At 38.8% G+C, this 23,286-nt stretch overlaps 2 protein-coding genes across 12 annotated transcripts in view; one reads left to right on the top strand and one right to left on the bottom strand.

The window, feature by feature from the left end:
* Nucleotides 1-3,033, top strand: part of LOC147576023 (uncharacterized) — a 778,516-nt gene extending 775,483 nt beyond the window's left edge. For both annotated transcript variants that reach the window (XM_086680162.1, XM_086680159.1), the window contains one exon: nucleotides 1,697-3,033. In XM_086680162.1, coding sequence (XP_086536288.1) covers nucleotides 1,697-1,743 — 47 coding nt within the window. In that variant the 3' untranslated portion in view covers nucleotides 1,744-3,033. The remainder of the gene's footprint in view (nucleotides 1-1,696) is intronic.
* Nucleotides 1-23,286, bottom strand: part of NRG3 (neuregulin 3) — a 1,064,827-nt gene that overhangs the window by 28,543 nt on the left and 1,012,998 nt on the right. For all 10 annotated transcript variants that reach the window (XM_086680146.1, XM_086680151.1, XM_086680147.1 and 7 more), the window contains exons 5-6: nucleotides 8,622-8,724; nucleotides 1,862-1,988 (exon numbers count right to left, since the gene is read on the bottom strand). In XM_086680146.1, the coding sequence (XP_086536272.1) occupies nucleotides 1,862-1,988; nucleotides 8,622-8,724 (230 nt within the window). The remainder of the gene's footprint in view (nucleotides 1-1,861; nucleotides 1,989-8,621; nucleotides 8,725-23,286) is intronic.

Below are 23,286 nucleotides of genomic sequence, written 5' to 3'. Positions count from 1 at the left end.
AGCACAAATGACTTCACTCAATCATCCCCGCACTAAAAGTCTTGAGTAAACTCTAATATAGTCTCTAAAGGTTCAAGGCTTTGCCCCTGGAATAGCCCTAACCTTCCTTAAAAAGTCTGCCTAAGAAACAAAAACAAAAACAAAAACTCAAAGCCTCCAAAAGAATTTGCTGGTAGCTCTAGCCAATGCTGGAGGAAAGGCCACTGACCTCCCTTAAAAGGACTTACAATTGTAAACCACCCTTTGTCATTCTGAGATGTGTGTGTATCTCCTACAAACTCCTAAGGGAGTTTCTTTCTCAGGGACCTGAAAGCCATATCTTTGAAACGTAATCATTAGGAAGGATAGCATGTCAGCCTTCCGCTCTGTGGAAGTACAGAATCCTAAACTCAATTAACTGCCAGCCAACAGACGAAACTGACATGCACACTGATCATCTCTGTACTGTTTCACTTCCCTGACTCTGCCAAGACCCCACGGTTTCTGCTCCCCACCCCATTCCCTCATTCTCCCTTTGAAACAACCAGTCACCTCTGTACAAACTGAAGTTGAGTTCAGTTCATGCTGGACCTTCTTTCATAATGCAATAGTCTATTCCTGATTAAAACCTGCCTTACTATTTTAACCAGTGGCTGGCTTTGTTTATCTTCAGCAGGTCCAGTTGCAAAGGACTTGAAAGCCTCCGCTCCTGCATTTGTTTTAGGGCAGTGAGATAATACTCAAAAATCATTAGCAGAAACATTCGCTCTGTTTCAGAGAACAGTCCCCACATAACTATGATTATAAGTTTAACAAAATTTGGCTGGGAAGCAATTCTGATTTATGAATTCCACATTAAACATCTAAGTACATCTGTTATGCATAACATAATGGTGACTTTTGGGTAATGATTTTTTAGAATCACAAATGATGTATAAATTCTCAGTGATTTATGCATTGGGAGGGGCATGAATGTGTCCTGGATGATTGCTTATTATACTCAAATCCTAGGTTTATACCATGGCTTTTGTTCCTTTTGTGTCTCGGAATCTGGATGTGCAATCTTACACAGGGGCAAAGAATTTGCTACCCTGAGAGGAATATTTCAGTATGTCTTAGATGATATGTGCTTGTCGTTAATTAAGTGTTTTGCAATATATCTCGGAAATGATTATAATAACATTAGAAAGAATGTAAGATTCAAAGAGCTTGTATTTCAAATTCTGGTATCCATTTAAGCCCTGGTATTAGGAAGCACTGACTGTGGGAATACAAGTCTCACTTCCCACCTGTCTTATCTTTGACCTCTCTTTCACCCCTTACCTTGGAGTTGCTGGAATATAGTACACGTTCTTGGGATTCCATGGTTTTACTTTTTCTGTTTTTTTCTAGTCTCTTGTCCTTTGCTCTTTGACTATACGATGAACATTGCACCAACCCATCTCCCTCCCTCTCTTTGGTCTACTCTCCAACCTACTGCAATGTCAACCATCTCAGCCCACATACCTCCTCTGTTCTGGCGTCTGTGTCCCTTACCACAGGTAAGTTCCCATAAGGTAGGGAGCATTGTATCCCTGGTGCCCAGCACAATTTCTGACACAGTAGGAATGTAATAAGTCATTATGGAACAAACAACTGGAGCTCTTTTTGCTTTCAGAGATGAATTTATATTGCAGAATATAATCAAGGGCTGAGATTTAAGTTTTCTCTGTTTCAGCCTATACACGTGGACATGTACACACACAGAACTGCAAAGTGACTTAAAGAAAAATCTACAAATACTGAAAAGAACACACACATCTGATCCCAAGCATCCCATCCCCCCCTGAACTGGAAACACTGAGACGGGCTGTAGGAACAGATGTATAGACAGGTAACTTACACTCTGCAGCTGGACATGATTCTTCACCAAGTTCTCTGACTTTGCCATTGTGCTGGATGCTTTGAGACTGTAGTTTTTACCATTTTGTGGTTCTTTCAGCTGCTCTTGAATTTGTTTAGCTTGTTTCCTGCAGGTTTAAATAAATACATGCATAAATAGTTACACAAATTTATTCTGTTTGTATTTGGGGGGTTCATTTGTTCCCAACATGTATGTTTGTCATTTGTTAAAGCTGGATGAACTCAGTTAATAAAGGAAAGCCTTCCTTCATTTTCAACACGCCAACCCCATTAGATAGCTTCTAATCTGGAAAGAAACTGGTATTATCCATAAACACCCGGAGATTCACACCCAATGGCACTCCAAAGGCAGGGATAAGCATAATGAATTTTTCTGGGCCGCATGGATGCAGAGGTCCCTAACCCTTGGTGCTCAGCTGTAAAGAATTAGAAATGCTCTGAAGAAGTAACTAGGGGAAAAATTTGAAGCTTAGAGCTACCAGCCACATATAACATACTTGCAGAGTTACATTTATATTTGTTATATTTACATTTATAAGCATGCATAGCTTGATTGCATAGCTTACTTATATACTGTATTGTGTATGTTTTCTCTTGCAGTTCAGAAACCGCTCATTTATTGTTACCATTAGTCCCAAATGTGAAGATTTTTATTTCCAGCTGGTAAATCACAGCAAAAATAGTTAACTCTTGAAAGACCACCTACTATGTGCCACGCATCATTTTAAGTGCTTTCCGTGTATGAACCCACTTACTCTTCATAGTAATTCTGTGTGATGAGGCAGGAACCTATACTCATTCAACAGATGAGAAAACTGAGGCACAGAGAAGTGAAATCATTTTCCCAGAGTCATATCGCTAGTAAGTGTTGGAGCTGGATGTGAGTCCAGCCCAGCTGGTTGCATACTGTGTAACCTCAACCACCACTTGGGACTGTCAAACCATTTGCCATGGTCCCACAGCTTCTCAGTGGGAAGGCTGAGATTGCTCTCCATCTCTGGACTCTGAGTGAGGTACTCCTGCCTGCATATGTGGGGTGACTGTTGTTTAAGTCAGGCAGTGGCTGCATCAGAAGGATGCAGCAATTTCCTGCCTTGTTAGCTGCTCTCTTCCAAGGGCTTTACAGCAACTATCTATCAGCAGAAGACTCAGTATCCACAACACACACACAAACACACACACACACACACACACACACACAAACACTTTGCAGAATCATCCCCTCCCCCACCCCGAACTTCTTCCTCTTCCCAAGATCCCTGTGAAGGATAGAGCCTTTGTGGAGTGTGAGTACTGTCTCCTGCAGTGAGCTTGTGCTGGCAGGCAGCACTCTACAGAGAATGGGGTTGGCTGTCAGAGGGGTGGGACCCCCCCACCTTGGCTGTCCCAGGGGTGGGACCCTCTGCCACCCACCACTTTTGCTTTGATTTCCTAAATCAAACTGACTGTTTCCCTAAACTTCTCTGAGCCTTGGTTTCCTCATCTGTGCATGCAGTTGTAAAAGTCAACTTCCACGGACACTGTGGAAACTAAATGTGAGAACACCTGTAAAGTGCTGATCTGCTCCCCTTCTCATATTTAGCAAGCTTAGTTGGATGGACAGATCCTACAGGGGAATTAGAACACTGACTCAAAGATAAAACAAAGGATTGTATTAATTGCGTCACTCACAAGCAAGTTGACAGTATTGGCTACCCGAATTGGAGGCTCTGAGCATCATTAACTCTTCTGAATTTACAACACCAGTGTGATGTAGCTCTGTTTGTTTAAATATTTCTTTTTTATTTTCAATTGTTTGGGGGACTTTTATCTCCAGTACTTCTAGTTGCTTTAATCTAGTTGTAATAATCTACCTATTTCCTGACAGCTAATCTGTAGCCTATTGTTCAAAATAAATGTATCATATCAGCATTTTATGAAGCATGTTATAGCCACAAAATCCCATCAGGGATTCATTGATGAAGGAAACAGATCAGGTGATTCTACCTAAGTAAATCATTGGTGAGGCAGTAAAAGGGGGCTTGGCACAGAGGAAGGACTCAGTTACTCTCCTAAGGATGAAATAGTAGAAACATTAACAATCTTTTCAGTAATTCTATAATTCAGTGTCTGGGAAATGCCAACTTGAAAAGGAATTTTCCTTATAAAAATATCTGACTGCAATTTCCTAAATCCTTTTATAATTTGCTTTTCTGTACTGGCTTCTCACTCATTCACTCTTGACTCACTAATATTCCAGGATACACAGACTTTCTTTCCTTTCTGAACTGGCTTCCTTCTCTGTCATCCCTACTCTGCCCCAAACACACATATTTCTGCTCTTTCCTCCTTCACCCAACAAATGGGAACTGGGAGATGAGAAGCGTCTAATCACAATTCCATTTGCTCTCTTCATGAGAGTCAGTGCTCTAGGAAAGACAAGATATGGGCATTGCACACTGGGACCCTGCTAGCCTAACAATGTCAGTGTTAACATTTTATAGTCCATTGAGTTTTAAGTTTCTCTGGTCCAGTTCATTCAGCAATGAGATGTAAGTTGTGGAATGTCAGGTATCACAAGTCTAGGCATTATTTGTAATGTTGCAGAATGGGCTCCCAGGGAAGCAGGCACTGAGATGGAGATAGCATGCAGGATTTTTATTGGTGGGGGGTGCTCTTTGGATCCACCCCCGTGGAAGCAAAGGGAGGGATGCAGGACTGGGCCGAGGGAGAGATTGGAACATAATGCAGTCTCCGTGAAGAGCTCAGCAAATCCCATGGCGGGGGGGGGGGGGGGGGGGGGGGGAGGGGGAGAGGGTCTGAAATTGGCATGGCCTTGTACTCCAAATTGGGGCAAAGGTCTAGGCCTTCAGAGCCTTACACTGACCTGTCATTGGAGGTGGGCTCTCTCGGGTCAGAGCAAGGCAACTTTGATTATATTTGTTTTAGCAACTGGAGGACAAAGATCTTCACTGCCGAAGAGAATCGAAGCTGCATATCAGAGCATCCACCGCCTGTCCTTAATGGGCTTCCCTTGTTGCTAAAATCTTTGACCTCAGAAGGCCATAACCTACAGTTAGGGCTGGGTTTTACTGGGAGCACCGGTTCTCCTTTTTCCTTCTGTGTTTCTCAGTTGTTATCATTATTTGTCTCAGCTTCTGTCTGCTGGAACATCTCCTCTCCTATCCCAATTCTGTTTTTTAGAGTTAAATTGTGTTTTGTACTTCCAAAGTCTACTAAGGACTCCTACAGGCAGCCTCACTCTTCTTACCCATATGAGTTGAACATAAAAAGAAACCTAGAAGAATTTATAGTTACCATGTGAGCCCTATCAGCCAGCTTTGAATAGGTCAACTAATAGTTCCATTAATCACTTATGGGAATATATGGACTTATTAGGTATGATGAGAAGAGAATTTCTTTCATTATGTCCTTTAGAGTCGTTGCGGTTCAATTAACTCAGAAAATCCTCTAAATCCAAGGTGTTCATCACTTTGACCTCATCATGTTAACCACCTTCAAGCTTTCATCCGCTAATAATTTACTGTAATATTCCATGTGGAGAGGTCATGCCAAACCAAGGGTTCACAAGACAATGGACAAAGGACCAGAGTGGTGGGATCTGAGAGATTATGGGAGCTAAAACATCAATGACCAAGAGAATGTGAGCTTTTGGGTAACTCTTGACTTTATCTGGCTGGGACCTGTATATCCCAGTATATAGAAAGCTGGTTTAGGTGAATTTATTTAGAAACCAATGATGGAGAGATCATAGAATCATAGAAGACTTGGCATGTCCAAGATGAAGTCAAACAAATGACACACATGTCAACAAAGTTACAGTATGTGTGAAAGTAAGAAAATTTTGAGTAGAGTCTGTCTGTGTTGTTATCTCCAAGATCTAGGGATGAGAATTAGAATTTCAGGAATGAGTGCAAACAAACATGTGCCAATGAGTTATAAAAATTTACATTGCTTTCAGCTATATAGATTAGATGCTTGGTGTGAGGTATAGTGTTCCTCTCAGGCAAAGAAAAATAAAGGAAGACCCTGCCTGGAAATTGTGCTAGAAGGAAATGCAGTCTAGGTCTCTAATGAGAAATATAACTCCACTTGGAAAAGGCTTCAATTCTTATTATTACTTTATTATTCTCACAGTTTCTTATTTATTTAATTTTTAACAAAACGTGTGTCCCAGCTGGGCAGGCAGGAAGACAACATTCTAATTAGTGTTCCTCCACTGGGTCAGTTCTCTGAGTCCCCCATAATGAATGATGTTGAACAGTGTTTCCATTAAACCCTGACGCTGCACGGAGCTCCGGGAGGAGGTGTTCGTGTCAGAGCCCACGTGCTGCCTAAAGAGGGAGAGATTGACATGACAGCCATGAAGATGGAGGTTCCCTCGTTACCCAGCTGCTCTCCGTTCTTGTGACTATCATCAGTTTTTTGTCTAAATGTGTTGCAAATACAAATCATAAAAATAAGTGATTAACTACCACTTGATGGCAATTTGCTTATTGTTAAATACACAACTTCTTTCCCCTGCGCAGCACTTTCGAGGAGACCCTTCTATCTAACGCCCTGCTGAGTGTGATTACCTGTCTTGGGCCACTGCCTGTTCTTCATCTTGTAGTTACCCAGCCTCTAAGTTCCGGTGTGGGAAACTGCAGGTGTTAACAATAGCACGCCTTCACTGAGTACTTACTCTTTTGAACACTGTGCTGTGCTCCTTGTGGTGTTATCCCGTGAATCCCTAACAAATTCTACAAGGCAAATATTATTTTTGGCCATATTTTACCAAAACAAGGAGCCTGAGGCTAAGGGACTAGATGCAATTTGCCTAATAATATGTAACAAGCAAGTGGCAGCCTGATGACTTGAATACAGGTCTGAGTGAACACATGTTAAAATCCTGACCAAACACCATGTAAGCTCCCTAGAGAACATAAAGCATGATGGGCTGCACCAGGGCATGATATTCCTGATTCACCCTTAGCAGTTTCACCTTCCACCATCTCGTGGGAGGACTGTGGGGCCCAACGTGGTAGAGTGGCTTAGAGCATGCAATTTCACCTAGAACTGCAGAAATGCAAAGACCCCATCTGTAATTTCCTACTGTGTGGCTTTGACAAATTAATATTTTAAAATTAAATTCTGTTATTATTTGAACAATGCAGCAATAATGAACAATTTGAATTGTTGTGAGAATTGGGAGATAATACACGAAAAGCCCAGTGTCCCTGACAAAGAGTAAGTTCTCAAAAATGAACACTAATAACTGTCACAGCCAAGAGTTGCCTAGGAGATGTGACAAATATGGTATCCTGGATGGGGGCCTGGAACAGAGCACATTAAGTAAAAACTAAGGAAATCTGAAAGTATGAACTTCAGTTAGTAATATAGTATCAATACTATTTCATTAATTGTGACCAATGCAACATACTAATATAAGACATTAATATTAGGGGAAACTGGGTCTGGGATAGGTAGGATCTATCTGTCCTATTTTCACAGTAATTCTAAAAATCTAAGCCTATTCTGAAACAGTTTATTAAAAAATAATAGTTACTAACTATGGATTCATACCCGAGTTTCTATTATTTTTAAAAATCATAATTTCTGTTCTTTTTAAAGATCAACATATACAACATGCAGACAGGTGTCAGAGACTATATCTGGAAATGGATCCATTTTTAGAAGAGCAAATGGGCAGACAAATATAGGTCCAATGAAAAGCAATTACACATTGGCTTGCATTTCAGACAAGCTGTAGGAACAGAATCTGTGCCAACTTCTTAAGGCTTGCATGACTTAAATAAAATTTCCATAAATAAAATACCTTTATCAAAGTTCATTTGGAATAAATATATATATTTTCAATTTTTTTAATGTTTATTTTTGAGAGAGAGCCCGACACGGGACTCAAACTCACCAGCTGTGAGATCATGACCTGAGCCGAAGTTGGATGCTTAACCGATTGAGCCAGCCAGGCGCCCCCGGAATAAATATATTTGTATGCCTATTTAGGCATGTGTATATTTTATTATATGTTATTAGTCAAAAATAAGAAAATAAGCACCTTAAGCAGAAGTTTTGGTTTCTTTTAAGTTTATGTATTTATTGACTTAACTAATCTTAGCACCAAATGTAGGGCTTGAACACACCACCCTGTGATCAAGAGCCACATGGTCTTCTAACTGAGCAGGAAGGTACCCCAGAAATTTTAGTTTCTTAACAGGGGAAGTATAGGGCATATTTGAGATATGTTTACCAAGTAGTGAACCAAGGTAGATCTTACAGTATTCAGACTTCACATTTGGCTGAAATCTTTATGGGTATCAGGTAAAAATACTATGAAAGGAAAGTGTGGAGTATTTTTGCAGTAAAGGACAGATATTTGTTGATAATATTTAGGTCTACACCAGTGACTTCTCTGTTCAGAAGTGTTAACCCCTTAGTGGCAGGAAGACACCAAGCCTTTACTTCTGACAGACCATCAAAAAATGCAAAGAACACAGAATGTTCATGATCACAGAAAGGAATAATTGCTATATGCACCAAAGACAAACCACACACGTGCATGTATGCACATGCTGCCTATATTCCCCACAGTCTGTAAAAGACTCTAAGTCATTTATAGATGCTTGATGGGCCCGTTTGCACAAGATGCCTCTGCCTGGAGCAGAGACTGTGAAGTTAAAGAAAGACAAAGTACTTTCTCTGAGACGTAACCTTTTAACACTTGAGAGAAATGGTCTTACTTGCTTTTGAAGTAGAATGCTGCACAGAACATGCCCACGATGACAATTCCAAAGATGATACATGAAATTGACAGCACCTGCCTTTGATAAACTTCTTCACTCTCTGTGAATTTGAAAAACAGAATTAGAATTGATGTTAGCAGGGTACGGCAGAGATAATTTTCATCCTTGTACTTCTGAGTTGGTAGGAGCTTTTCAGAGCAAACTTTTTTGTCCCTGTCATGAATAGAAAAACATAAGGAAGTTATTATGATTCAATTTCTTTGCAATTGTCTACAGGCTAGCTGGTTATTTTTTGAATATGCATGTATATTTTTGATCAAGTACAGATATCATAATTATGAATCTTATTATCAAGAGACATTCTACAAATTTAGCACATACTGGGACATACATTTTTGAAATTATAGTGGAGCCTAAAATAATCTTCTAGAGAAACAAATATGTGTCCATCAGAATTTTCCTGTGCCAGTGATGGCTTCCAATTTATTTTATGTGATACTGATGCCACTGTATTTTCTGATTTGGTCCTTCTCTGTCTCCCATTCATCCATTCACTACTATGATTCACATCACTAATGACAGACAACTTCAATATGTGTGTGAATATTTATTCACCCAATTCTTGACTTCCTCAATACCAATGATCTGGCACAGTAATCTCAACCTCTATTACCAAGGTCATATCTGATAGCTTCTTATCATACACACATGCACACACACACACACACACACACACACACACACAAGAATTCAAATATAAGCATGCTACTTTTTAGCCATTACCGTTTACAATCCCAGATCATTTCTGAAATATGTCTACTGAAACAGATCTTCCAGCTCATCAGACCTTTTTATCTATAGATCTCAGAACTTTCTGTTAATTATCCTCCTCTTGTCTTCATTTTCTTTCTTTATACGGCATAGAGACTATGATCCATGATTACAGTCATTCACTCTCTTGCAAATATGCCCAGCTACTATATCTCTTTTTTCTTCCCTTTTACCCATTTGGCAAAATAACTGCATACATATCCAAGAAACTGCCTTCTTCATACCTCTCCCTTGAGCAGCTCAGAATTGGGAGAGAAGATTGTACAGTTGGGAAGAAGGACATCAATACAGTTGACAAGAGCATTGCTTAAGTAGATAGCTGATAGTGACTAACAATCGCATCAGCCTGCTTCTGCATTTTCCTGATTACCCATAACTTCAGCGTACTATTCAAACATTTGACTTACTCTCCCTTCTCTCACTTTCAGATTTTCCATATATATAAAGAAAAGGAAGTCAGCATAGTATAAATCATCTCTATTTATAACACAAAATATACAAAATTAAGTGCATCTGTATCTATTCCTTTTGTTTCTTTACATAGTGTGGTACCTCTCAAACTTTACTATATATTGGAGTCCCCTTGAGAGCTACTGAAGGACAGATGGCCACCTACTTTCTCTCCCAGAGTTACTGATATAGCAGGTATGAACTGGGGATGGAACATTTGCAGTTTCTTAAAAGTTCCAAGGTGATTCTGATGCTGGCCTGTGAAACATATTTGAGAACCACTGAATAAAAATCTTTGGAACACGGATCAACCATGTAAGAACAAGGGAGATTTCTTTGTTGTTGTTAATGCCAACATGGTATGGTATCCATATTGGACCTTCTAAATGAAAATCTTTACTTGAATGAAAGTTTCAGGTGTTTCTCATGCATCCTGAGAGAGAATGACTTAATTGAAAAAAGTACTATATTTTTTCTTAAAGACTGATTCCTTGGGTCCCACTCTCTTCCCTCATCCCGGGGTCTTCTCATCACTTAAAATTGAAGGAAAGGGAAAACATTGTTTTTTCTATGTTGTTTCTATGATACCAGCATTATCTTTATACCAAAACCAAAGGTATAAAAAGAAAGTAACTTATTGACATATATCCTACATTGATATGCAAAAATTATTAACAAATTTTAGAAAATAAAATCCAATAAGATGTTAAAAGTAATACACTGTGACCAAGCGGGGTTTATACAAGGAATATAAGGTTGGTTTAATATTGTAAAATCGATCAATGTGTTCACAATTTTAACAGTCAAGAAAAAAATTGTTTAATTATCAGAATACAGGGGAAAATTACTTAACAAAATCTAACATTTATTTCTTATTAAAACTCTCAAAAACTTAGAAAGGAACTTCTTCACCCTGATGAAGAGTATCTATACAGCACCTATACCTAATTGTAATAGACTGAATGCTTTTCTGCTAAGATCAGGGGAAGATACAGCAAAAATATCCACTCTTACTATTTCTATTCAACACTGTACTGGAGGTTTAGTTAATGGAATTAGGCAAAAATAGAAATTAAAGTCATTGATTTTGGGAAAGTAGAAGGAACATGATCTTTGTTCTCAGACAACATGATCATCTATGCAGAAAAGCTTATGGAATCTACAAAGAGCTAGTGTAACTAATAAGTAAGCTTAGCAAGCTTTCATGATACGAAGTTGCAGGATAAACAATAAAAATTAAATGTATGCCCATTTAAAAGCCACAAATAATCAGAAATTGAAATTAAGGTATCATTTACAGAAGCATCAAATATATATAAAGTACACAGAGATAAATCTGACAAAAGATACACAAGGTCTATATACTGAAATTTGCCGTATGTTATTGAAATAATTTAAAACCGAAATCAATGGAAAGATAAAAACATGGTCATGAATTAAAAGACTCAATATTATTAAGATGTCAAACCTTCTCAATTTGATGGATAGATTGAGTGAAATTCTATTTAAAATCTCAGGAGGCATTTTGCTGTTGTAAAAACCAATAAGATGATTCTAAATGTTCTATGGAAATACAAAAGATCTAGAGTAACCAAAACAATTTTTTTTTTATATATAACCAAGAGAACAACACTGAAGGTGTCAAACTACTTTATCCCAAGACATTTTATAAAGCTATAGTAATCAAGGCAATATAGTATTGGCCTATTTATAGACAGATAAATCAATGGAACAAACAAAAGAGTCCAGAAATGTATGCGAACATTTGTGGCCAGTTGATTTTTGATATAGATGCCAAGGCATTCAATGGGAAAGGATATTTTCAAAAAATGATATTGTCATAATAGTGTACCCATAGCCACTAAAATGAACCTTGACCCTGACTTCATAGCTTCTTCAAATATAAATTCATGATGAAAAACAGACCTTAATATAATATTTCATACTATGATACTTTTAGAAGAAAATGTACAAGAAAATCTTAGTTATCATGGGTTTGACAAAGATTTCTTAACTATAACACAAAAAATAGGAGCTATAAAAAATTTTAAATCAATAAAATGAACTATGTCCAAATTCACAGTCTTTAATCTTCAAGACCATTATGAAAAGGAAAAAAATAAAAATGAAAGGAAAAAAAAAACAGGGAAATTCTGGGGAAAAAAAAACTCTGCAAAATATGTACTCAACAATAGAGTTGTGTCTATAATATGTAAGAATCTCTTATTGTTCAATAAGAAGACAAACAACACAATTTAAGAATAGACAAAATATTTGAATGAACACTTCTTCAAAGATATATAGATGGTAAATACATAAAAAAGACACCTAACATCATTAGTCATTATAGAATTGAAATATGAACTATAATGAGATATAAGGCATCACTAACAGAATGACTAATATTAAAGGCTGGCCATACCAAGGGTGTGAACAATTTCTATTCTCGTGTACTTCTGGTAGAAATGAAAAATGGTATAACCACCAAAAAAGTAGTTTAATATAAAGTTAAACACATATCTACCTTATGACACAGCCATTCCATTCTTGGGTATTTACCCAAGACTAATGAAAGCATATGTTCATTATGTACATAAGAATTCATAGTGGCTTTATTTGCAATAGCAAAAAAAAAAAAAAAATCTGGAATAATCCAAAGGCCCACTACCAGGAAAATAATAAAAAAAACTGTGGTATAGCCATATAAGGGAATCTTACTTAGCAATAAAAAGGAATGGATTAGTGATATAAGCAATTCTACACCTGAATCTCAGAATAACTAGGTTGAGTGCAATAAGTCAGACAAGAAAAAGGTGCATGTTGTGCTACTGCAGTTATATAAAACTGGAAATTTTAAACTAACACGTAGTAGCAGAAAGCATGTAACTGGACACCTGGAGTCAGGAGTAGGGAGGAGTGGAGGAAAGAGACTACAAAGTGATATGAAGAAACTTTGGGGAGTTATAGATATGTTCATTGTCTCAAGGATGAGGTTTTCATGATGAATATTTATGTAAAAATGTAGCAAATGATAAATTTTAAATAAGTGTTTTCTTTTATGTCAAGTACAATAGCAAAATATTAATCCTGAGGGACAAAAGAATACAGAGAATATATAAGTGTATACATAATATCAAAAGATATGTATGACTAATACAACGTTGTCCACCCATACTACCTAGTCTCTTTCTTCTACCATGTCTAACATTCAACTTTTTAGAGTCTTGATATGTAATATTCTCTTTCTCCCTCCTTAATATTATTCTTGTATTTGTCCTTTAAATGTCTACTTACCTTTTTGGTCTCAAATTTTGTGTCATTGGCTCAAAAACTCTTGCACTGCACTTTAAGCTTCATTGGTTCAAGGGACCATGTTTTTGTTGACCTATTTGTTTGATTCACTGCTACTTCCCCATCACCTAGTGCAGTGCTTCTTACACAGTTGACACCACAAGACTTATTGTCTAGTGAATAAGAGGATATTTCTGTCTTTATAGGGATTTTCTGCTTTCAGCTGTGCATCAACTGATACATCAACTGTCACCTGGGGATGCTTTTCAAGTTTACTACTTCTCCTTTATCCACACCATGTCCTCTCAGGCTTCCCACACATCCTCCTTTCCTAAATTGACCACCAGTAACTGACACTATGCATTCCTGAAATCTATACCTGGCTCCTTTCAGTGGGGCTCTCCCATTCAAACCTGGCCTTCTCACTGTGACTCTAGACTCACAAAGTCCTTTCCAGAGGGCAAAGTACCATAAGGAAAAATGGTAAAGCCATGCATTTCAAGGCCTCAGAAAATACTGTAGCATGATGTGCTGACATGTAGATACTCTTATTGGTTCATTTTCTTTTCCATACCATCTATTTGCCAGTCCCTGGCATTTTGGGTGGTTTTCAGGTTGTCTGGTCAGGCTCCAGGAAGACACTCTGTATGTTGGATTTGAGTATTGTTCTCACCACACCCCCTGCCTATACTGGTGCACTGCCTGGTTTTATGTTCTGGCCTAGCTTCACCCAGTGCTGATGCCAATTCACAGCCAGAAAACTAGGCTGAATTCCCCATACCATGACTTTCTGGGGTTCTTCCAAAATGACCCAGAAGCTTCCAGAGCCAGATGAAATGAGCCCATGACTTGTAATGTTCCTCTAACAGCAAAGTCAATTGCAGTAATTCATCTTTAATTAGGCAAATGGATATCAGACACAACAGACCTGGATGAAAGCTTATATACACAGAGTCTGATTTCGAGGACTTTCTTTCTTCTTTTTCTTTTTCTTTCCTGAGACCATACACTATATCCTCCCTTTAAATATAGATGTACATTTTTTAGTCCTTTTTCCTGCAGAAGTGTACTAGGAAACAATGATTTAGGAGAATGATCCCCTCTTCACTCTGGTCTTAGGCTCTATTTCCATTTTATTCAGACTGAAGTATCAAAATCAGAAATTAAATATAATTTCTGAATAAATGGAGAGGGTCAATTTTGTGGCCCTGGCAAACCTTAGTTGACATTTTTAATTTGGAAAAATTCAAATTAAAGAAATAAAAAAAATGTGTCACTGAGACCTTGTTTGGGCATACTGCCATCTTAAAGAATGTCATCCTTTCCATCCCCACATTTATAAGCTCATTAAATTTTCCAATTGAACTTGGAAACAAATAAGTAGTTGTACCAACTATAGAGAATTTCACCTCCTTTAATTGTTGTGAGTTGATGACTGTAATGGAATAAGCATGACTTGTATATGATAAGCTACCCCACCCTGCCTCTGCCAATAAAAAGAATTATGGAAATGATGGATAATTATACCCATTAAAACAAAAAAAAAAAGACTATCTACAAACTGAATGATTTCCACATAAAATCTATGTACTGTTTTTGTTCTTATTTGAAGCTAGTCAAATATTGCCTGGGGAAATGCACAAAATCAATTCTGAGTTTAAATCAAGAGTGAAATTAAAACTCCAAAGACTGTGAGTGAATTTATAGACCCAGGTGTAGTTACAGTGATGGCACTATCAATGCTCTTGATTCATAGAGTGTCACACAAAAACTAGCATAGTAAGGTGCAAGAAGCAAAGGGCTAGGTAGGAGTCTGGCAATTTTGGATTTGATTTTAATTTTAGCCACTTTTAATATGGGTAACCACAGATAATGTTACTTTACCTTTATAAACTTCAATTTCCTATCCCAATCTGAATAAAGGCAACGATATGAAATGCCGACTGTAATACATGTTATAACAGGGACGTATGTAATGTTACAAAAGCATATAGTATGGAAAACTGACATATTCATAGAAACCAGAGATCAGAGATCTGAAGTATAATATTAGAAGCCAGTTAGGCTTCTGGGGATGGGGAGAGTGGTCCAGGGAGAAGGCCCTGTGGTAGGAGATAGAATGGCATGGTCGGGAATCTGGAAGCTATCTACTACTATAGGGCCTTTGTACAAGTCATTTTCCTTAGGAGCTTAGCAGAGCAACACAGAGGTAATACGGATGTGGTGTACAATGACCGTGTCATTACAACAGCAGGAAGGTACAGAAGGATTTGAAAGGAGAGGAATGTGATGTGATAATATTTGTTTCTTTTTTCTGCAATATGTGGGAAATATCAGAAGGGATACAACAAATGCAGAGTCCTGTTAGGAGGCTATTAAATCAGCTCAGGTAAGACGTGATGGATGTTTGTATGATAGTAGTAACAATCATGGTAGAGAGAGGAATAAACAAAAGTTGAAAGCACTTAGGTTGAAAATACTTCAGGAACTAGACAATAATGCTCTTAACTATGACAGCACATATCGGAGGAGGTTCAAAACTGAAAGGAAAGATAACAAACTCGGTTTTGGACTTGGGTGAATTTTGAAAGCCTATAAGGTATCTAAGTAGAGGTGTAAAGTAGATATTTAAATACACAGATCTAGGCTAACAGGAGGTGACAGGGCTCTGGATATAAATATTCAGGGGTTCAGCATATACAGCAACTGAATGTTTTGATAAGACAACTCCACGAGAAAATACAGAGTGAAAAGAGAAGCATGTCTAAGATGGGGAGCTTTGATGAGAAAAGAGCAGCCAAGCAAGCAAGGCAAAAAAGGCAAAAAACAACAATAACAACAACAAAATGAAAACAAAACAAAATAAAACAAACAAGAAACAACAACAAAACCCCAACCAACATGATAGTAGCATGGAAGAAAACATAAAGCGCTTTTCTTTTCTTTTCTTTTTTTGTATTTTTTTTTTAAAGTTTATTTAGTTGGAGAGAGAGCACGAGCTGGGAGGGAGGCAGAAAGAATCCCTAGCAATGCCCCACTGTCAGCACAGAGCCCTATGTGGGGCTTGAACTCACAAACCATGAGATTACGACGTCAGCCAAAATTAAGAGTCAGATGCTTAACTGACTGAGCCACTCAGGCACCCCAGAAAGCTCTTCTAAAAGTACAGGCTGCTATTGAGTGCTTCTGAGAGGCCAAATAAAGTAACGTCCTTTAAGTTGGTGACGTTAGAGGTCACTGAGGAACTGAATGAGCTCTTTTGGTGAAATCATGAAGGTAGCCCCTTACCTCTCTGGAGTCTCTGTCTTTATCTTTCACGTACTCCAACGCAAATGTACTGTCCCCATACCTGTCCTGTCTTGTACCACTTCAGCTTGGATATAGAAGCTACAATTCCAGCCTAATTCCAGAAAGCAGCAAATGCGTTGCTTGTAACTCGAGGCTCCCATTAACTTCATTATAGAGAAGTTGTGAAGACTGAACGAGTTAATATATACAGGGCATTGCCATACCTAACTTATTAACTCTGAGGACTCAGTATTAGGCTGAACCATACAAAATTGCCATGGGAGGCTCGGGCAATAGGTGGCAGTAACTGGCAGTTTAATTTGGTTCCACCTAATACATGGTAACTGTTATTATTATTCTATGGGATGTCAACATTGCTGCACTCCCATCTTTAAAAAGCCAGATTAAAGGGGCGCCTGGGTGGCGCAGTCGGTCAAGCGTCCGACTTCAGCCGGGTCACGATCTCGCGGTCTGTGAGTTCGAGCCCCGCGTCGGGCTCTGGGCTGATGGCTCGGAGCCTGGAGCCTGTTTCCGATTCTGTGTCTCCCTCTCTCTCTGCCCCTCCCCCGTTCATGCTCTGTCTCTCTCTATCCCAAAAATAAAATAAAAACGTTGAAAAAAAAATTAAAAAAAAAATAAAAAGCCAGATTATGAAAGTCATTTTGGAGGGCAAAACCAACTTTTGGTTAAAGAAGAATAGGTAAGGGTATTTCCATTGTTCTCCAGGCCCCAACTCTGTTCCTTTGCTGTCATGCATCGAACTCACTCTTCTCGTTTTATAGGATCATATTTCAAGGTATAAAGGTGGAACTAAAGAAGGTAGCGTTATAGTGAAATTTCAGAAACTGACATTGGCCCAATGGAAAACAATTCTTTTGGCAGGCAGCCTGGCCCGAGACTCTGAAGATTAATGCTGCCTCTTGCCGCACTCACTCTTCCCTGAGCCCATCTCACTCAGGGAGCAGTATGGTGGGCTGGTGTGTATGCCTAGCTGTAAACACCAGCTACAACTGTTCTCACGCTCTCTCATTCATTGTCTTTACAAATAGAATGGGGAAAATATTACATACCTCCCATTTTTGTTTAGGGATTCAGTAGGACAGCACAGATAAAGTTTCTGCGATAGTGGATGGCATACAATTGATACAAAAAAATGCTAGCTCCATCCCCTACCCTTTTTTTCTGAAGCCAATGTTCAAGTTAAAAATAGGACCTGAAAACATTCTTGCTTCTCTTATGGAAAACTAGCCTTATCTATAGGCAGGCAGTGACTTGCTGTCTCTGGCCCCCACTGCCTGTGCCCTGAGACCAGTACTGAATGAATTTACTTTTATGTCATTTTCTTTACTCCTGGTTCCTTGTACTTTTACTCTTGGTAACTGAATTTTTCAGCTAGTGTTACTGAATCTCCTACCCAGATGTTTCAGGGGATATAATGCAAGTTATCCTCCCTGGAGCATGGGCTGCCTTTCATAATCTCCCTCACATATACCCTTTGAGAAGAAAAGTGTGCTCTTTGTTCCCAGAAACAAAGATTCCTTGGAAAACTTGTAGGTTACAGCATTGTCTGCTAAACTCAACAGCTCACAGTTTAGGTCCCAGTGTGCAAAACTGCTTGCAAGAATGCTTTTGGAAACTGCAATTGTCTTCAGAATTCTAGAAGTCCCTTCACAAAAACTTGCTAAGCTTTACTACATAGAAAAAATATATAATATCAAAAGAAAATCATAGTTGCAGCTTTCTTCTGCCATTTTCTTTAAGGGATCTCTATATTAAGGATAGAGGAGTGGGTGACCTTGATGAACTATTTCTGTATATGTGAGGGCATGGAGAATATTCTAAAAGGCAGTTCCATGTCCCCTCCAAGTGTGGGGCCCTAGGATTCCACTGGCTCTTAGGAAATTTTTCTTTGTACCACCAGTTTAAATTAAATCTGTAAGATTTAAGCATGATTTAAGTCTGTAAGACTTAAGCATGATTTCCCCAAATGTGCGGGTATCCAAGTAATGTGAGGCTTAAACACAGGCGTGCGCGCGCACACACACGCGCGCGCACACACACACACACACACACACACACACACATCTGTAAGTCATATACAAGAGCAAAAGCTTTTCTACCTGGACCACCTCATATTCAACATATGCAAATCAGACACTATGTGGTGCCACCACTAGGTTTCAAATGAAAGCAAGATCACTCTGATAGTTCATTCTAAAAGTACACCTGACAATACCATCAGGGCTCCTTCTTAGCTAACTATTCATTATCTGAGGCCCTGTGGTTAAGAGTCTATTCATCAAGTCAACCTTATAATCTGGGTAGGTCAGTCTCTCCCTGATTGTAGCCAATGACTTTTTTTTTTTGTCCCTATTTTAACTGGATTAAGGTTAAATGATTTATTCCAGCATTAATTATCCTTGGAACAAGAGGGCTTCCTGAATTTTGTTCTTAAAAATCAACAAATGCTGAAGATAGATTAAAATATTACCAGTTTACAAGGAACTGCAAATGAACTTTGATCAGGAAAGAGAAGAATATTTAGACTGTTGGAACCTGGGATGTGCACTTTTTTAACTTGAAGACAAAAATGAACAAAGACTTAAATGGTCTTATAACTACACTATTGAAGAAAAAAAGAATTATTTCATCAAAGTAAAGGGGGCCCTGAAGGAGAATGAAATGGATATTCACCAGGAGATCAGTGAAGTCAAACATACACTGGCAGGGTGGGGCACCAAGAGAGTATATGATAAAAATATCAGAAAGATCAAACAACTCCCTGAGCCTTGCTGCAAAGAATCCCAAGAGTGCTGTTTGGGTGCCTGCAGCCAAACCACTTGTGTACAAAGGAGTGAAATGACCAGGAGGTACTGAAATGCTCTATATCTTCAACACTGTGTCATTTCTCCTTGGAAGCCCCCTTCCCTCCTCTGCTTGGAAAGCCCCACACCCATAAGGGTTGAACTGTGCCCCCCAAAGGATGTTGAAGTACTGACCAACATAGCTGTGAATATGATCTTCTTTGGATTTAGAGCTTTTGTAGATGATAAAGTTAGGGTGAAGTCATTAGGATGGACCCCAATCCAATTTTACTGTATCCTTATCAAAAGGAGAAGTTGGGACACAGACAGACATGCACACAGGGGGAATACCATGTGAGGATGAGGGCAGATCAGGGGTATTGCATCCACATGTCAAAGAAGGCCAAAGATTGCCAGAAAACCACAAGAAGCTAAGAGAGAAGCACGTCCCAAGTTCTCGCACGTTCATCCCACACCCTTCAGAAGGCATCAACCCTGCAAACTTGATTTATATTTCTAGCCTGCAGAACTGTGAGACAATACCATCTCTGCCAGTTTGTGGTACTTTGTTATGTGCCTATAACAAAATAACATACCCAGTGATCCATAAAAACTCAGAATACACACGTTGTTAGGTCTGAAATTTCTTCTCAAGATTTCCCTTCTATATCTCTTTTGTATCTTCCCATAACTGCATTGCCTTGTACCAAAAATCAGAGTAGCTGTTTCCTCAAAGGAAACAGTCCTTCCAGACTGAGAGCCCCTCAAGGGCAGGAATACAATCTTCATTCCTGGATCCCTGTCCCTGGCTCATGGTTGCTCTGCACAGGGACAGGTACTCAGCAGGCCTTTGTGAAAGTCAATAGCTTCTGGGCTGGACATCTGATAGCATTTTACCAGTTGGTCTCTTTGGTGGGGTAATAAAACAGAGGCTATGCTTTCTTGGAGGGAGGTCCTCTTACCCAAAATATTTATTCTGTTGTTCTGTGCAGTCCACTGTGGCAAGGGCATCTTTTAAAATACTTTGAGAAAGTAAAATAATTACTTCATCATAAAATGTTGATATTCAAAATTATATTTTATCTTATTTCCATGCAAAATGCTTTTAGATGTGCATTATCCATAAAATTTGATATTTAAGGGAATATAACAGTTTAAATTCATAAACACATTTATTCTCAACCTGTAATTTCCTGTTCTTCCCCCACACTCTCCACCAAATAAACCTTCTCTGTAATAATCCCTTATCTCTCGCCCTCCTTTCCCAAACAGTCAGCTCTGGCTGACTATAGATAAGTGAATGCTATAAAACACATTTTGAAAAAAATGAAAGGCCCTAGGTCTTCTCATTGGTATCTCTAACATGCACTGGGCTTCCAAATGCTATTTCTCCCCACAAATAAATTATAAGTAAAAAGCAAATTGCATCAAAATAAATCTATCGGTGAGTGTTCAATGCTAAGGTAAAGCTGGTCTTTGGCTTTTGGCTTCATTGTTAAAGGGTCTGCGAATTCCATTTTTCCTAAACTTATAATAACTGTCCCCCAATCCTTACCCTTAACCCCAGTTTTTGTCCCTTAGGATACACTGTTCATTGGCAAAGTCACACTCAACCAGCAGGACATGTGACTCAAAATGATAAAATCTTATTTTCTTGGCAATGGGGAGAATTTGGCCCAATGGTTTATAGGAATCTTTGAGTGTTTGACCTGTTTTGATAAAGTAGAAGCCTAATCCTCTTAAATCATTTCAAGCTTGCCACCCAGGTAAGCATCCAGGCCGGAGGTGACACTCAGCCCTTCCCAGGTTTGTCTAATGGATCTCCACCTTCCTCAGCTAGGTAAGATGTAAGCTAAAGGAATCTAACTCCTTTTGCCCTAGATTTTAGGGGTGACCCACTATGATCTATAAGCATCATCCACAGAGTCAGCTAGCTGCTTGCTGATCAGCTGCTCAGGCTGCTCGCTTTGTAGCATTGGGACTTCTGGTGCCCATGTTGTAACTATCCCATCAGGGGCTGCCCTGAGTCAGGTTGGGTATCAGAAGGCACAGCACAGGTTTCTAGACTTGAGGCAGTGGTTCTCTGCCCTGGCTATACATTAGAAACACCTGAGAATCTTTTCTTGGGAGTACCTGGATGGCTCAATGGGTTAAGCGTCCAACTCTTAGTTTCAGCTCAGGTCATGATCTCAGCATTCGTAAGATCCAGCCCCGTGTTGGGCTCTGTGCTGACAGTACAGAACCTGCTTGGGATTCTCGCTCTCTGCCCCTCCCCCACTTGTGCTGTCTCCCAAAATAAATATAAAAACATTAAATGAATAAATAAATACCTGGGAATCTTTTCAAATTTACCTACAAGTGAGCCCCACCCCAGAGTGGGAGATCTGAATTTCTAGCACTGGGACTCTAGATTGGTATCTGTTCAAATCTACCTAACATGGCCAAGACACAGGAAAAGGAGCACACACACACAAAGTTAACCTTATACCTTTTATTTCATCCAACATATGGATCAGCATCATTTCAACATGGAATCTCTATAAAAATATTAATAAAATATTATACATAGTACATAATATAATTAAAATATACATGTGTGTGTATATATATATATATGTATATATATATAATTTTTTTTTTTGGTACTAAGTCTTTGAAACCCAGTGTATATTTTATACTTGCAGCTCACCTCATTTCAGGCTAGCCAAATTCTGAGTGCTCAATGGTTACATGTGGTTATTGGTTAGCACGTGAGACAGTACAAGTCAAAAGGCAGACAACAGGGAACTCTTCCCAGGCTCCTTCCCTAACTGTTTATGTGAATTTGAGCAGTTTTATTGAACCTATCTGTGACTCAGTTGTTAACGTGAAAAGGTGGCAATGATCATAATACCTCCCTCACCTGATTACTGGAAGATTAAAGGAAATGCTTTGTATAGTGTCTTTACTGCACACAGTGTTTGCCTCACTGAAAGTGTTTATAAAATTGATGTGGTTTCTATTATTATTATTGCTGTTGTTGCTATGATTTTAATATACCATGATAGAGACTGCTGGCAAAAGCCACAGAGAAACCTGGGTTTGAGAGGTGGCATTTAAACCATCTGAAAAGAAGTGATTTCTCCAAGTGCTCATGTGAAAACAGAAAGAGGAATATTAAAACAATCACTGTAGTCAAGCTCATTGGTTTTAGGAACAGAGACATGCTGACGATCCTTGAATTAAAATAATGAGAACAATAATAAGTATGCATGCTCCTTTATCAACATTCGTGCCGGTAATATTTGATTTAAATTTAGTCTGTGAAAATTTTACCGAAAAAAAGGATAGACACATGCAAACTAGAACTGGAAATAAAATAGCATGGCTCAGCCTTCCCTTTGGACACTCTGCTCCCCCGTCTCCCTCCACATTCTAGTGTCACCAGTTGGCTTCCTCTACTTGCTCATAGTTTCTGGTCCCCTAGAAATCTAGGCTGCTCATGCTCTTGGCCGGCCACATCTCTTACTCCATCTCAGAATGTCCTTTCACTTTCTGACCCTGTTGCTAAATGACCCACTCTCACATTTTTGCAAAATTCAAATTCTCGTCCTTTAAAATCTGTATTGGGGCATCTGGGTGGCTCAGTCAGTTAAACGTCCGACTTCGGCTCAGGTCATGATCTCGAGGTCCATGAGTTCAAGCCCCGCATCGGGCTCTGTGCTGACAGCTCAGAGCCTGGAGCCTGTTTCAGATTCTGTGTCTCCCTTTCTCTCTCTCTGCCCCTCCCCCGCTCACACTCTGTCTCTCTGTCTCTGAGAAATGAATAAACCATAAAATAAAATAAAATAAAATAAAATAAAATAAAATAAAATAAAATAAAAAAGATCTGTATCAAAGTGTAACACACATATAAAAATGCATAATCCATAAATTTACAGCATGAGGACATTTTACAAAATGAACATGCCTAGGTAAACACCCAGATCAAGAAAGGGAACATAACAAGTACCCAAGAA

This window comes from Puma concolor, chromosome D2, assembly GCF_028749965.1.
Source record: "Puma concolor isolate L17-30 chromosome D2, mPumCon1.1.hap2, whole genome shotgun sequence".
In the NCBI taxonomy this organism is placed as follows: domain Eukaryota; kingdom Metazoa; phylum Chordata; class Mammalia; order Carnivora; family Felidae; genus Puma; species Puma concolor.
The sequence above is the reverse complement of the archived record's forward strand: the minus strand, read 5'-3'. Positions and strand labels throughout refer to the sequence as shown.